This window comes from Sebastes fasciatus, chromosome 8, assembly GCF_043250625.1.
Source record: "Sebastes fasciatus isolate fSebFas1 chromosome 8, fSebFas1.pri, whole genome shotgun sequence".
NCBI classification, from domain to species: Eukaryota; Metazoa; Chordata; class Actinopteri; order Perciformes; family Sebastidae; genus Sebastes; species Sebastes fasciatus.
The window spans coordinates 23,742,663-23,758,291 of NC_133802.1; the positions used below are offsets into that span (position 1 = coordinate 23,742,663).

Sequence of the window (15,629 nt, forward strand, 5' to 3'; positions counted from 1 at the left end):
TGACGCTGGCAGAAGCTTAACAAATATTTTCCTCCCAAAGCCACAACACTGTGAGTGTGTGGTTTCTGTCTCGGTCCCTGATGCAGAAAGATCCTGGACAAGCAGGAGAGTGTGGTGACCCTCCAGCGGTCCGGCCCAGCCGAACCGGGTCGAGGTGGAGTGAGAAGTGGAGGGATAAGGGGGTGAGGAAGAAGTGGAGGAAGGGGAAGGGGAAGGGGAATGGTAAGGTGGGTGCTGCACAGTGCTGCACATGTGGGGCTGGGGTGAAGAGGAGAAGCTCAAGGCAACCAGTCCAAGAGTTGTGAGTAGTAAAAGAGATAGAGAAAGAAAGAGACAGGGGGGGGGACTACAGGTGACAACAACCAGGTGCAACCTATTGCTACCAGTGGTCACAGAGATAACCAATCAGATATTTTAGGAAAGGACGGCTGAAGCAACCAGAGAAACAAGTGATTTCTGCTCCGTAAACTACTTCTATTACAGATTCTCGGAGTGGTTATGTTTTGGTAAAGGCTTCTACAATGGGATCCACAGTGGAGAGCTAGACCCAAAGTCCAATAAGCATAAAATGCGATAGGGTAGCACATCCCACATTTCAAAATCAAAGAGGACAAAATACTAGCATTTCACTTGTTTAAAGTGGGGGTGGGCAGTATATTTGTGGCATCATTGGGCAAATATTCCATAATAACCTTTCAGTATATTGTAATTCAAGTGTTCTGAGGCACACTGTGACAGGGAGACTTTGGCCAATCGCAGGTCATTTCAGAAAGAGAGAGCGTTCCTATTGGCTGTCCAGCTGGTGGGCGGTGCTTGGTATTTTCTCAACTGATCTCAACATGGCTGTCAGGTCACAAACTTTCCCATTTTACAGCTAAGCAGTACACTACAAGATGATTCTGAAAACTTTTGAGGTGAGAAATAGGCATTGCAGTAACAGAATATTGTTTAGTATTTGATCAGCGCTGCCTAGTTTGGTCGGAGTTCACGAGTGATTGACAGCTGCTCAGAGACGGCAGGCTCCAGATCAGCTCTGATTGGTTGTTTTCCTCCTGTTGTGAAATCCTGCAGATGCCAATAGGAGCACCGGAGGACACCGAAGGCCACAGAGGCACATGATTTTTTTCAGATTACCTGTCTCGTGCACTACTGGATATAGCGACCGTTTTATAAAAATAACTTTTTAAAATCATTGTCATTTTGCTCCATTTCTACCCACTGCTGCTTTAATTGGCTCACATCACAATAGATATACGCCGATTGAGTTCCTCAAATGATGCGGCCATCGTGGTTGTATTTGTCCGCTTTTAGCATGAAGCAGCAATACAAACAAGTGAAATGCTAGTATTTTGTCCTCCTTGATTTTGAAATCTGGGACGTGCTACCGTATCACATTTTTATCCTCTGATTGGTTGCTTGGCAGCCGCCCTGCATGCAGAGTTTTGGTGTGACTGGTTGGGCAGAGGTTTTGGCGTCCTGCAGCTCCCTGGTTCCTGCTGGTTGTTCTCGATGCATTAAGGGATGGTGTTAGCTGGGGACGGGAGGGAGGGTGGCGGGGTTATGGGAGGAGGGAGGGAGGGCATGTGGATGGGGAGGGGGGGGGCTTCTCAATTAAAAGCAGTGGTTGAGAATCAGGCCAAATGAAGAGCTAATTGTTGATTTGAATGCTCCATGAAATGGCATGTAAGTCTGGTTAACTTTGACCAATTTCACATTCACTTTGGCCAATCAAGAAGAAACAAAGTAAGATGAAGTAATTTCTAGTTTGTCAATAATGTGATGAGGCAGCTTTGTGAAAAAAGGGTATTTTCTTTTTTAAAATGAAACAAATCAATTTGTGTGATTTTTTTTGTTTGTTTAAGAAATTCAATTGAAATGTTGTTCTGCTGGCAATACAACTTTACTGTTACTAAGTCTCCCAGCTGCATCATGACTTGTTCTTTCGCTCTAACAAAGGCATGGTACAGGATTGCGCATGGTGAAAGGTGACTTCTTGGCTTTCATTTCCCGGTTTTAAAAACAATCCCCCAATATTTTGGAGTTTTTTTTTTTAATCCTCTTAGTTTGTTTTTTTTAGATCAGTTCTAGCATGCTTTAAACTGTTGAATGGGCATGCGGAAGGATCAGCTGCTTAGCTTTGGATCTTACCCTCATCCCTTCAAAACGTGACAAGGCTCTGAGGGGTCTCAAAGCCCTTAGTGTCCTGAGTGATTTAATGGGCCCTAGATCGGAGTAGCCCAGCGCATTAGCTACAAGGCTGACTATAGACACCTACACAAAAACAGAGAAGCAAAAGAGGTTCCAAACTGTTAGAAGTGAGAATATTCACTAGGGAAGAGAGACGGCCCTGGCATAGGCGGAGAGTTGCTTGACATACACACATAAATCTATGCATGTATATGCATGTATAATATTGCATTTATACATGTATATACACTGAGAGAGAAGGTCAATGTTTAGTATAGGTTTTATGTGCGTAGTATTTTTAGTAGCAGTGCGCCAGAGGGATTGTTTGTCTGTTATTTGGGGGCAGTTGACGAGATGCGAAAAGTCCTTTGTACCTGCAAAGAAATTGGTGGTTGAGAGAGAAAAGAGAAGAGATAGAGACATAAGACTCAAATAGAGGGTAAATTAGGCAGAAAAGAGTGCTACATGTTTTAGTAAAGATACAAGCGAAGGGGCTGGGAGAGCAGAGGAAGAGGAGTTTGGGGGAGGGAGGGAAGGAGAGAGGTTATCCTGTAGAAGCTGATATAAACCCAACAGACTTGAGAGCCTTACCCTTGCCCCTCTAACATTGTCTCTCCATGTCGCTCTCGGGCTGAGGCATAAAATCCCATATAATCTAAGACAGACAAACTAATGGAACCTAAGAGAAAGAATACAAGTAAACATGTACAAGTGTGTCATTTTGCCATTTTTTGCTTTCTCAGACATCAAATCAAGTTGTCACACAGCATTTCAGAGTCAAATAGGAGAGCCACAGTCACATGAACCACGCACAAGAGACAGGGATGGAAGTTAAGGGCAGACTGGATATAGTTATTAGCACTGGATGGCACTGAAAGGACAAAAAATACCGCAGTCGAGTTACACACGGTTAACAACGGTTAACAATAACAGCAAACGACCTCAAAGAAACTGGTGCAGCCCCGCTCACATCCCGCAGCAGCCACAGAGACATCGCTGCAGCCAAAGAATGCTTCATTGTGTGTTATGATTAGTTAAAAACAACTCTTAAATCCTTAAAATATGATGTCATTCACAACAGCAACACTGTAAATGTACAGAACTATTATCGCCATAATAAATCAATGTAATTTTAGGAGTTATGTTTTGGCTCTGGGCCATACAGCTGGTCTAAACTCAACACATTTACTGTTGTTAACAAAGGAGGAAATGGACGACGGGGATTGCGGTCAATAAGCTGCACTAATGTTCTTTAAGGGGTGGTGAGAAGTGCAGGAATGACTTAGCCTTGATGAAGTCACCTCAAGTGTGCTAAGATGGCCATTACAGGCTGTCTGCTGCACAGGGAAGCTTTGTAATGAAGGATTCTTTGGCTGCAGATTATTCTAGATGGGCAGCTGTATTAGAATTAGGTCAAATAGAGAGACATTTGTTTGTTCAAGAATTAGTGCATGATCACAGGAACTGCATCCTGAGGAAGTCTCTTTAATTTTTCCCTAGCTGCATCCCTGTCTGGATGCTGGAGGGACTGAAACAGGGGGAGTACCAGTTCCTTACAAATAAGGAAAAAATATCAACAGTGAACACATGTGAGCACCTCCAACCAGCCACCGACACCAACCCGTCAAACTCACCGCAAGAAGTACACAACATCCAAAGCTTACCAAAGTCACGGAGGGAGGTTTGTAACAGGCAAAATCTTCATTTTGACTGATTATTATCAACTCGGAGATCAACTTTTCAACCATCTAAGGGTGGAATGCATAAAAACTATGGAAAGAACAGCAGAAAAGGTGGCAGCATGGATTCAAACTTCTTACATGTGAATGTTGGACCATGTTCAAACATCTGGACGGGGCCGTTATTTAGATCCTGTTGAGATTAGGGTACAAAGCCCCCATTTAAATCAATAACCCTGCCGCTTGAATAAGTTTGCAGCTGTTCTGGTGAGGAGACAGTAAAATAAAGATTTTGCCTTGATCTACACTACAGTGTTTGGGGTAATTGTCACCTTCAGCCTGACCCCTTGGAGAGCCCCCCTTTGGGGTGCCTGGCCTCTGGCCCGCCCCCCGCTGGGCCAGCTGTGTGGTAGTGACCTCAGCGCCTCAACGTCCTTCTCACAGAGCTCTGCAACGCAAGGCCAATGACATCTGGGGCTGTGATCCCATGATGACGACAGCACAAACCAAACAGAAATAAACCAAACTAAAAACGAAAGGGAAAAACACAACAAAACAATGATGATAAAATCTGAGTGAAAAAGAAAGATGAATGGAGTATGACACCTATCATCCTCACATTCACACACCTCAGTGTCACTATTAAACAACAATTACCTACCCTAGCTATTCTGTCACTTTAAACAGCCGATATAAGCTACATACGGATTATTCCTCCCACAATATGAATTCTTATGGTGCATGTCCACAGGAGTGTTTTTTATCGTGAGGGATCGCCTCACTTCCCAGCATTGGACGCTTGATGGGCTGCCACTAGACACTCGGCACCTGATTAGAAGAACGATTTCCCTCTCGGAGTGCTGCTCCCAGCTTTCAAACCGGAAACAACAGGGCGGCTCGTTTGGAAACTTTCTTCTCTTGTATTATGAAAATAATTCACCAAGATGTGTTTCTGAAAACATTTCATGCAAGAAATAAGCCTTGCAGAGTTTCCAGAAGCAACGAGTCGCGCCCTGATATGCAAAAAGTAGCCTAGACCTCAAATTTATGCAAATGAGGAGCGGCCTACGTGACGCCCCGTCGCTCGAATCGTGCTGCCACGCTACCAGAATGCATTGCACGGCTGCTTACATAGACAATGAATGGTAAATGTGGAAAAGACGGAAGCTGTGGACATGTACCATAACTCCTACAATGTAAGCAAAATATTAAAAAGCAAATATCTTGTTGTCTACACTAGCTATGCTGCAACGTTTATTTCTTAACTAATTTAACAAAACTTTCTAAAAGTACATTTCTTGCCATCTTTAGCCAATAAATAACAATATGCAAAAACATTCTTATAATGAAAATCAGGAAGACACTAATCAAATGGGTAAGATACAGTAACATAAGGGAAATGAGGAGGAACACACTCACACAAAGAGTCAGGCAGATCCACACTCAGAGGAAAAAACAGGCCAGTCTAATGATGGTGCCCCCCCTTTCTGAGTCCATGGCAATGGTTTCACCCCACAACACAGTACATTAGAGGTCACAGTCAGGCCACAACACAACCCAGACTCATCAAGCACAAGTCTCTCTTTTTTGATTTGGAGGGGGAGCGCTAGTGAAGACCAAACTTACCGCCGGCCGCCGGCCGCCTGTCACCCACCATCATTACATCCCAGCACAATATCACCACATTCCTGAGGTTACACTTTCAGGAGGGAATGAAAGGAGGACGGGGAAAGAGGGGAGGAGGGAGGTCACTCTCTGTGACATGGTCACAACTTGGGAAACGTGGCGCCCTGCACTGTCCCAAGTGTTGGGCTTGACAACACACCTACAGGGAGGGAGTCTACAATGGCAATAACCAGAATCAGTACAGGGTGGTATGATTACAGTTGCTACATGCTCTGTGTGTGCTCTATGTGTCATCCTTTAAAATATGGTTTAAAATAGCTGTATGCTGATCTTTAGGAAGTCTTAATATACTTATGTGTAATTTTAAAGGGATAGTTTGGGTGTTTTGAAGTGGGGTTGTAGCGTATTACCTACTGTAAATGACGGGTCGGCACGCCCCCAGTTTGGAGGAGCAAACAGGAGTTAGCACACGGAAGCAAAGCAATGTACTGCTGTGGACGGGGCCGGCAGCAAAACATATTTTAGCCACCTAAAAGAAAGACTCTTCCGACAGGGAAGTGAAGCAGTTATCTATGCTCTCGCTAAAGCTACCAGACTCTATTGAAAAAAACAGTAATTTTACCTCACAGAACACGGGAGTTGTTGGTTAGTTTGGATTCACCAAAATCACACAATAGCACAAACTACTGTAACTACCATAACGAGGCAGCGGTAGACCAGTAACTCCCGTATTCTGCGAGGTAAAATTTCAATGGAGTCTGGTTGCTTTGGTGAGAGCAGAGATGAATACCACAGCCTCAGTTCCCCGTCAGAAAGGGCTGTTTGACGACAAGGTAAAGCAGTGAAAATATTCTAAATATAGCGTACACTTAAACGGATATTGATATTTTTAGGTGGGCCCAAACTATCCCTTTAAGCCATACAAACTCTAAAATATCAATGCATGAATGTAGAAAATGAAGTGTACATTGTCTATGGTGTGTAATAAATGTGCAGTATGTTTGCTGCATGGAGTCTGGGATACAGGAGTTTATAATGAATCAACATGGCAACTTCTGGCCATTGACAGGAGTCCATTCACAGGTATTGGCTGAGGTGTTGGACACTGCGGAGAGGTGGTTAATTCAAGGAGAAAGTCAGAAATCAGGGAAATTCTTAATCTATCCCAGTTCTGCCACTGAGCGCAGATTACTGCTTGATTCAGCATTATGTAAAATTCAAATGCTTTAAGCTTCTATCCCCTCATTTCTTCCACACATTGGGATCTCGTCAAAATCTCTCACAGTCTGAGGTTATGCCGTCTTAAAAATAGATAAGATTAAAACGTGGTAATATATGCAGCTAACAAAGAATAGATTAAAGAATTTTCCCCTGTTCCCGTCTTTCAATCTTGACTGACACAAGGAGCAGAGAAGTACACAGAGAGAGAGAGGACAAAGGCACATATCAAACATCTTAGGCACAGGCAAAGACAGCTTTACAGAGACACATCTTTGACACGTCCCATTCCTCTGAGCATGACTTGAATATGGTTGTAATCAATGAGCTTGCTTATTGATTGGCTGGTTCTAAATTGTGTTAGCGTCCATGCGTGTGAGTTCAAAATTGAATGTTCTTCTAATTCTGCCACATAACAGTAAAATATCTGCACCAAGTAGGGAAACAGACGAAACCGTTTGTTGCTTGTGGCACACCGGAGAAAGTGTTTTAATTGAATTGTTGTACATATTCAAGCATCTCATAGTGATAAACCAAATACAAAACAGGGATTGCTGCTTGATGGAGTTGTAAAAGGTGACTCGGGCATGTGTGCACTTGAAAAGGACAGACTGCAGTACAGTCCTGTAAAATACGGTCCTTAAACAAAAATAAAGAGGCTTCTTATTGTAAACAACATGCCCTCTCACCTGATGCATGCCATGAAGCAGATATTCAATTAATAACCTGACTATTCAAACCTAACCACACCCGACAGACAATAATAGGGGCAACACTTGGAATTATAAAAACATCATATCATGTATCCATATAGTATATGTAGTGCATTTGACGTGGTCCATAACAATCTAATAAAGCAAAAGACAGCAGATATTAGCTCTGCTGCTTAATAGACTGTGTTTATCTTTGTACCAGTGTGTTGCTGTTGGACCAGGGTGTGGTTGAGGACCAATTAACTGTTCTTCTTCTCTAGTCTACATCACACGATAGAGGAAACAAGAGCTGGACTTACATCCACAATGAAGAAGTCCAGCCAGCACCAGGCATTGGTGAAATACTTGACAAAACCGTAGGCGACCCATTTCAGCAACATCTCCAGGATGAAAATGTAGGTGAAAACGGTGTCGGCGTACTCCAAAATGACCCGAATGGTCTTCCTCTGTGAGATGTACACGTCCTCAAAGGCCTGTGGAGAAACAGGAAACATACGTCAGCCACGACAAAGATGGAAATATTACACCTAATGATTCATGATTCCACTAATAAAACTGTATATACAGCACTACAGCCTGCTCATTGCTGATCAGGCACATGCACAGATAGACCCCAGGTCAGTGGTGGAATGTAACCAAGTACATTTACTCAAATACTGTACTTAAGTACAATTTTGAGGTAGTCGAATTTCCCTTGCGTACTTCCATTTTCTGCTATTTTATACTTTTACTACTCCACTACATCTCACAGGGAAATATTGTACTTTTTTCTCCACTACATTAATTTGACACTTTAGGTTCTTTTTATATAAAAACATATGATATGCTTTTGTGATATGATGCAGTAATGTACTACTTATCTACCCAGTAGTATATAAAGTATCTAAATTGACTCCAAATTAAAGAACTACAAAATTAAAATGTGAAAATAGTGATAAAAACATAATAATAATGGCATAAATGGAAGTCAGTCCTGAGTGACACGAGTTACAGTAGAGGAAAAATGGCATAGCATATAGGCTATTATATTTTCACATCACAGTTCATAATTATCTGGAAAGTAAACAATAGTTTTTCAATTGATTAAGACATGTAATTTGCATGTAAATAAGGTGCCAGAGTGCATAAAAAAAGCACAGAAATAGACATTGTTTATCAAAAAAGCCCCAACATTTGTCATGTTTACTTGTATCACTCTGCTGGTCCGAAATCACGTCCATCAACTGCTGAGTATTAAACATCTGCATGATTGTATTGGTATTGAAATACATACATACTGTATGTAAGTAACGTCAGGCTCAGACTACAAGAGTATTTATCCCCGTTTCACCCCTCACGACAATCTGGGGTACCGATCTTCAGCCCAGGTTATCTGGTAATGTGAGGAGTTTACAGATCCAGTCTCCCAGCTGTTTGCAGAGTCATCAGGAGGCCGCCCTGATTAATTTCAAACCGTGTTATAATGTGTGATATTTAGGAGTTAAAATCTGGATGATTACGTCTGTACTTTTCAAGCGGGGGCAAATAAGAGAGACAAGCCGGAGAAGCTGACGGTGTTTCCAAGCAACGGTAAACATACTAGCCCTTGAGGCTCACGTTAGCCAGTATAATACTGTTGACAGAATAAACTCGACTATTAAAATCTCCAGTTCTCGCTGAAGAAGAATTTCTCATCTAGATTTTTTTAGCCTTCTGCTTTTGTTTAGATTTCGAATAATCCACAGCTAATGTAGATTTGCAGCATTATTTGCTCTTATTTTTGTAGCATTTGACATGCTTGAGAACAATCCGTCCCCAGAAATAGATCCCCAGTTTGATAAATGGTACGGTCCATTAATCACTGCTGTTCCCTCCCCCAACCCAGCAGCTCTGAGATTGACTGCACCGCTTGTTTTACCTCCTCACTGCCACACTGTAGACACACACCTCTATTTTTAATGAGTCATCTTCATTCAGTCTTTATCCAGTTTGGATTTTCTTCGATCAGTTTCATTTAGAGATTGATATCATTTGTGCTCTCAAGCTGTTTAAACTGTTTATGTTGCTTTATGTTTGTATGTGACAGGCCTCCTTACCAGGGCACCGCTACTGAGGAGGATCATGAAGATGATGAGGGTCTCAAACCAGTTGTGCTCCACAATCAGGTAGCAGGTTTTTCTCAGGTACCACCATTTCTTCCACCAGCCCGTAGTAATGTCAACTTCACAGCACTTATACTTGGCCACACAACCTGAGGAGAGACGGCATTTGATTAAAATCAGTTACAGTCCTGTGTTTAGAATTGAGTCTTTAAATGGATAAAGATATATATACTGTATGGGTTTTTTAGGAATTTCACAATTTTTTTCTGCCCTTTTTTATACCTCTGCATGCAGTTTGACGTGTAACTGTTGTTTTGTAATGAATGAGGATTGAATAGCGAGGTCCACCAAGCTAAGCTCAAATCCTGGATGTTTTTGGGATCATGTAGCAACATTTCTATAATGAAGAACTACAGGACACCTTCTCCGATGCTGAGGGTTTAATACTTTGTATTGTTATCCTTATTTGTTTTTCTTGACAAATGTTTCAACAAAGACTTTTCCTACAAAAATCCTAAAGATGACTTTAAAAGTTTGCAAATACATTTACCAAAATACGCCTATTTGCATTCAGTTTGAGCAGCCATCGCGCTCTAGAGAATTAAACAAAGCTTAATTTCACTGCTTCATATAAACCTCCAAACTAGAGCTACAACAATTAATAGATGAATCGATTAGTTGTCATCTATTAAATTATTCGTCAACTATTTTGATAATCGATTAAAGTTTGAGTATAGAAATTCTCTGATTCCAGCTTCTTAAATGTGAATATTTTCTGGTTTCTTTACTCCTCTATGACAGTAAACTGAATATCTTTGAGTTGTGGATAAAACAAGACATTTGAGGACGTCATCTTGGGTTTCAGGAAACACTGATCAACATTTTTCACCATTTTCAGACATTTTATAGACCTAACAACTAATCGATTAATCGAGAAAATAATCATTACTTGCCGCCCTACACCACACTGCAAACAAATTTGCCTGACATTAGGAAAGAAGGAAAACAACACTCTCTTTAAGTGTTAAGATACCAATATTCATGATTTCTATTACTGAATCAAAATAAAAAAACAGGCTTTATCTATACATAATTATCTGTAAAGTTCAATGTAGATATGTATCAGTGTATTAGTGTGAGCATCATAGACAGAGGTGGGTAGAGTTGCCAAAAACTGTACTCAAGTAAAAGTATTATTATTTTTGCAAAAAAAAGTACTCAAATACAAGTAAAAGTAGTCATCAAAATAACGAGTTGAGTAAGAGTACAAAAGCATTTACTGAAAAAATTAACTTGAGTAGCGAGTAAAAAAAAAAAAAACACACCTTAAACTACTCTTACAAGTACAATTTACTCCAAAAAATTAACTTGAGTACATGTAACTGAGTAAATGTAACTCGTTACTGCCCATCTCTGATCATAGATAGACGGTCAGACTGATAAATAGATAGAGCCTCCATGGGTGAGTGATCCTTCATAATAAAACTGTCCTTCGCCCAGATCACTGCCCTATCATTCCCAATGAGCCCAGGGGAGTCTCTGTGCTATGGAGTCGAGGTTATAGGTGCCATGGGAGCAGTGGTCTCACCATCTGTCCAACACGCCTCTGGATCCAAGTATTCCTCCACCGGCTCCACCACCTCCTCCACCACCACGTCTGGCTTGATGTCGATGGTGCTGCCCTCCGACGAACTGGTGTCATCCAGCTGCAGACGTAGACAACACAAAGAAACACAGGAGCAAAGTTTCAGTGATTAAGAAACATTTCAGCTTTTATTGCTAATTATGGAGAAAGCTGAACTCATGAAGACCAGTCTGGAGCTGTCCGCAAAATGTCAATTTCATGTTACCGTATTTCCAAATTGTGTTGGCTCAGTCTTTAAGGCGAGACACCCCAGCCCAAAACATTGTTTTTCATGCACTGGTCAATTTTGAGATGTTGTGCTATTTTGCTTCTATAACATTGTCTTTCAGACAAGTGGATAGAAAACATGCAAAATACACATTTAGGTGTTTATTTTACTACTTTGTCTTTTCGCGTCTGTAGATTTTTCCTAAATTCACCAAAAGTTAGCTTTAGATAATGCCTCATTTGAATAATCAAACATAATGTTTCAGAAAACTTGTAATACAAATAATAATTGCCTTGATGTAAGTAATCAATTGTGGAAGTTTCATAATGATATAAATTAGTTCACATTTTTTTACGTGATTTACATGAAGTATCTTAATGTATGGATTTTTACAATATATATCTTTAAAGGTTTTTCTCTGACTCAGAGCCAGAAATATCCACTTCAGTAGCACTTACATACACCAAACTTTCCAGTTTCAGTCCTGTCTATATTCTGAAGGTTTTTACAGAGGGGGTTGTTCATATGTCATTCATAACCTCATTTAGAGAACATTTTATTCCTAAAAACATGGCAAAAATGAATTTTATGGCTGGTATTTTCTGATTTGTGGAGTGATACAAAGAGATACAAGATTTTTGAACCTGGCTTCATCCATTGTTCACATTTCTGTTCTGGAAATGTATGCAAATTATCACATATTTGATAAGATAATGCCTCATTTGCAAATTTAAACATAAAAAAACGTATAATACAAAAACATAATTGCCTTAATGTAAGTAATCAATGGGGAAGTTTTATGGTGATGTATATTAGTTAAACATTTTAACCCTATTCTCCTGTAATGTCTCCCCTTAAAAAGGAGAACACTTAGAGGACTATTTGATCACAGAGGGATTTTTTTCATATTGTGATGGACATTATATCAATCCTGAACATCACATATCATCAACATCCGCACTGATATGGAGTATCAAATGGCAGTCCATCTGCTCTGAAAGTCTTCTAAATGCATTTGGTAAAAACACAGACGTCAGCAGATACCCATTTCATCCACATCGCCTGCCTGCTCCGACCACTCTATTTGACTCTATTGAGTAATGGAGTTATATTAGTGTCTGGACAGTGTAGAGTAGCCGGCCACACCCATGGCTTTACTGTCCTGAGAGAGGAAATCACACGGTGTAGAGTAGCTGAGGATTATAACAACAAAAACAACAACACATTGTGGAGCATCACAATGTTTAAAGGTTGTTATTCTATAAGTAAAATAAATGATTAAGAGCATGCTTACAAATCATAGTTTTGTTATGTATGCTGCAGATTCCAGTCTTTTTTTTGTCATTGCCTGCTTGAATACTTACTGCCTGAAAGTGGATAATATAGATGTTGGTTATCTTGAATTGTCCACAGCACACATCCATGAAGCAAAAGAGGAAACTATCAGACTTTGGGCTCAAACAGTGGAGGATGTTAAAAGCCTTTTGACTTAAGAGAACCTCCCTCCTTTTTTCTTCTGTGTTTTTATTTACCTATTTTTCTCGATTTCTCAATTTAAGTTTATTTTATTTATTCATGAATCTCCCCCTGGTCCTGTTTCTGTGATATTTTTAGTTCTTTGTTCACCGTTTGGGCTTTATAATCTGTTTCTTTACTGATTGTTGAAGACATCTTTCAGTGTTATAATACTGGCTAAATTTATAAGGGTTGAAGCAACACTGCTTATATCAGTATCACTTATGTTAGTGGTTATCACTTTGTCTTTACAGATATGTCTGTATGTGCAATATGTTAGTACTTATTACATGTCAGTATGTATGTTTTTTATGTATATGTATGTATGTGTATGTGTATATATATATTGTTTTCCTTTTGCCTACATCATACAGTGTATTTAGATGTACATGTATGTTTATGCATGTATATTCATCTGCATCCGTTATAGTGCCTTTGAGTGACTTAATATGTGTGCTTTTTGTGGTCTGTCATATTATTGTTGAATCTTACTTACCAGTCCTTTATATATGGTGTTTTCTTTGATTACCTTTATTCACAATTGTATTACTGATTATATGTCTACATCTCTTCGGTTCAAATAATAATACAAATTTGATCACAAAAAAAAGAAGTGGAAAGTATAAATGCACTCCTCTCACTGACCTCTTTGCTGTTCTCATTTTCCGACTCGCTGCTGAAGTCCTCCGTGTTGAGGTTCTCAAAGTCAGACTCTCCGACAGCGATGGGCACGCAGACGGTCAGGTTCGGGTTGTGGATGAACGACATGTGGTCCTCATCGATCATGTACTTGCCCACACTGCTGCCAATACCGCTGGTGGTGCCATTACCATTCTTGACGTAGTCCAGGTCACGGTTGATGTCCACCCCTGTGTGGTTGGCAATGCAGTTCAGCTTCCTGTCATACATGTCATCCAAAGGCTTCTGCTCGTCCTCCATCTGTGGTTTCTTCAGCATGCTGGCCACCACTATCCGCGACTTCTTTTTTATCCACGCGATGCCTATCTTGATACGCTTGACGGAGATCTGCAGGTTGTTGGGCTCACCGTCGTCATCTGTCGCAGCCAAGTTGTCAGCGCTGAACGAGCTCAGCAGCAAGGCAAGGAACAGGTTCAACACCTTCGGACACAAAATGAGAAATCAGTAACTGAATGACAAGAGCTAATTTTTCCATCTCTGACACACATCATTTTTTAAAGATGCTGCCGTTTGTCTAAAAAAACAAAAACCTGCACACCCTCCAAGTCTGGACACTCACCACCAGGTTACCGATGACCATGACCATCATGAACACGATGAGGCACATGCCCTGGCCCGCCACCTCCATGCAGTCCCACATGGTCTCAATCCATTCGCCGCACAGCACCCGGAAGACGATCAGGAAGGAGTGGAAGAAGTCATTCATGTGCCAGCGGGGCAACTCGCAATCAGTAGAGATTTTACACACGCAGTCTTTGTAGCTCTTGCCAAACAGCTGCATGCCCACCACAGCGAAGATGAAGACGATGATGGCCAGCACCAGAGTCAGGTTCCCCAAGGCTCCCACCGAGTTACCGATGATCTTGATCAGCATGTTGAGGGTGGGCCATGACTTGGCCAGCTTAAACACTCTCAGCTGGAGTGGGGTGGGTCGAAAGAGCAGGAGGGATTTGATTTAGTCACAACATTTTGGCTTTACTAACTAAAAACAGTATAAACATACAGGTATGTTGCCTGCAAGCACAAAATGAGCATTTACCAATCGGAATGACCGCAGCACAGACAGGCCTTCGACGTCAGCCAGAGCCAGCTCCACTAAACTCAGCGTCACAATGAAACCGTCGAAACAGTTCCAGGCCTCTTGGAAGTAGTAATACGGATCCATAGCCACCAGCTTGAAAAGCATCTCCCCTGCAAAGATCCCCGTGAACACCTGGCAGGTAGGAAAAGGAACAGATTTGAACAAATGGGATTTGGCTCAACACAATATTTCACAAGAGATGTGAGAATGTGGAGCACGATGCGTGGTGATATTTGTTGTGACCCATTATCTGAGTTGTGCATTATAGATGTTAAAAAAATCCATCACATTATAAATTACCTCTATGGTAACTGCATGTTAATAAATAACCAGTAGCATAAATCCAATTATTTAAAGAGGCAGCACATCTAGTGTGTGTGTATGTGTGTGTGTGTGTGTGTGTGTGTGTGTGTGTGCGTGTGTGTGTGTGTGTGTGTGTGTGTGTGTGTGTGTGTGTGTGTGTGTGTGTGTGTGCGTGTGTGTGCGTGTGCCAGCTGTTCTGTAGTCAGTAAAGGTGAAATGGCCCTTCTGTGGTCTCGTAACAGCTCTAATAAATTACCAAGGGTTATCCTCAATCATAGAGCCCACATAATGAATAATTGCACAATGTAAGTACATGTAAGGTTTGTGTGTGTGTGTGTGTGTGTGTGTGTGTGTGTGTGCGCCATAGACTGTATATATAGATGGATGACGCGTCTCCACTTCCTCCCACTGTACAAAAATTAAGCCAAAATATCCCGGATATGTGAGCTGCCAATCTTGAGTTTTTGACGGTTTATCAGGTTTAGGTCCCGCCCACACACCCATCTGAGCCAATCACGAGCCAAGCACGGCCGCATGCTAGCGTGAGCCACCCAGCTGCTACGTTAGCACCATGGTAGCTGTTTGGCTAGAAAGACTTGTGACGATTATGGAAAGTTAAAGATAAATCTCCTCTCTCGTACAACTCCATAGCCTCCGGCTCCGCAACTACTTCA

At 41.3% G+C, this 15,629-nt stretch overlaps 1 protein-coding gene across 10 annotated transcripts in view; it reads right to left on the reverse strand.

Annotated features, from left to right (window-relative positions):
* scn8aa (sodium channel, voltage gated, type VIII, alpha subunit a) overlaps positions 1-15,629 on the reverse strand; it is a 56,049-nt gene that overhangs the window by 11,501 nt on the left and 28,919 nt on the right. For all 10 annotated transcript variants that reach the window (XM_074644480.1, XM_074644479.1, XM_074644484.1 and 7 more), the window contains 7 exons: positions 14,611-14,784; positions 14,131-14,487; positions 13,518-13,991; positions 11,093-11,210; positions 9,499-9,653; positions 7,723-7,896; positions 2,149-2,271 (listed from right to left, as the gene is read on the reverse strand). In XM_074644480.1, the coding sequence (XP_074500581.1) occupies positions 2,149-2,271; positions 7,723-7,896; positions 9,499-9,653; positions 11,093-11,210; positions 13,518-13,991; positions 14,131-14,487; positions 14,611-14,784 (1,575 nt within the window). The remainder of the gene's footprint in view (positions 1-2,148; positions 2,272-7,722; positions 7,897-9,498; positions 9,654-11,092; positions 11,211-13,517; positions 13,992-14,130; positions 14,488-14,610; positions 14,785-15,629) is intronic.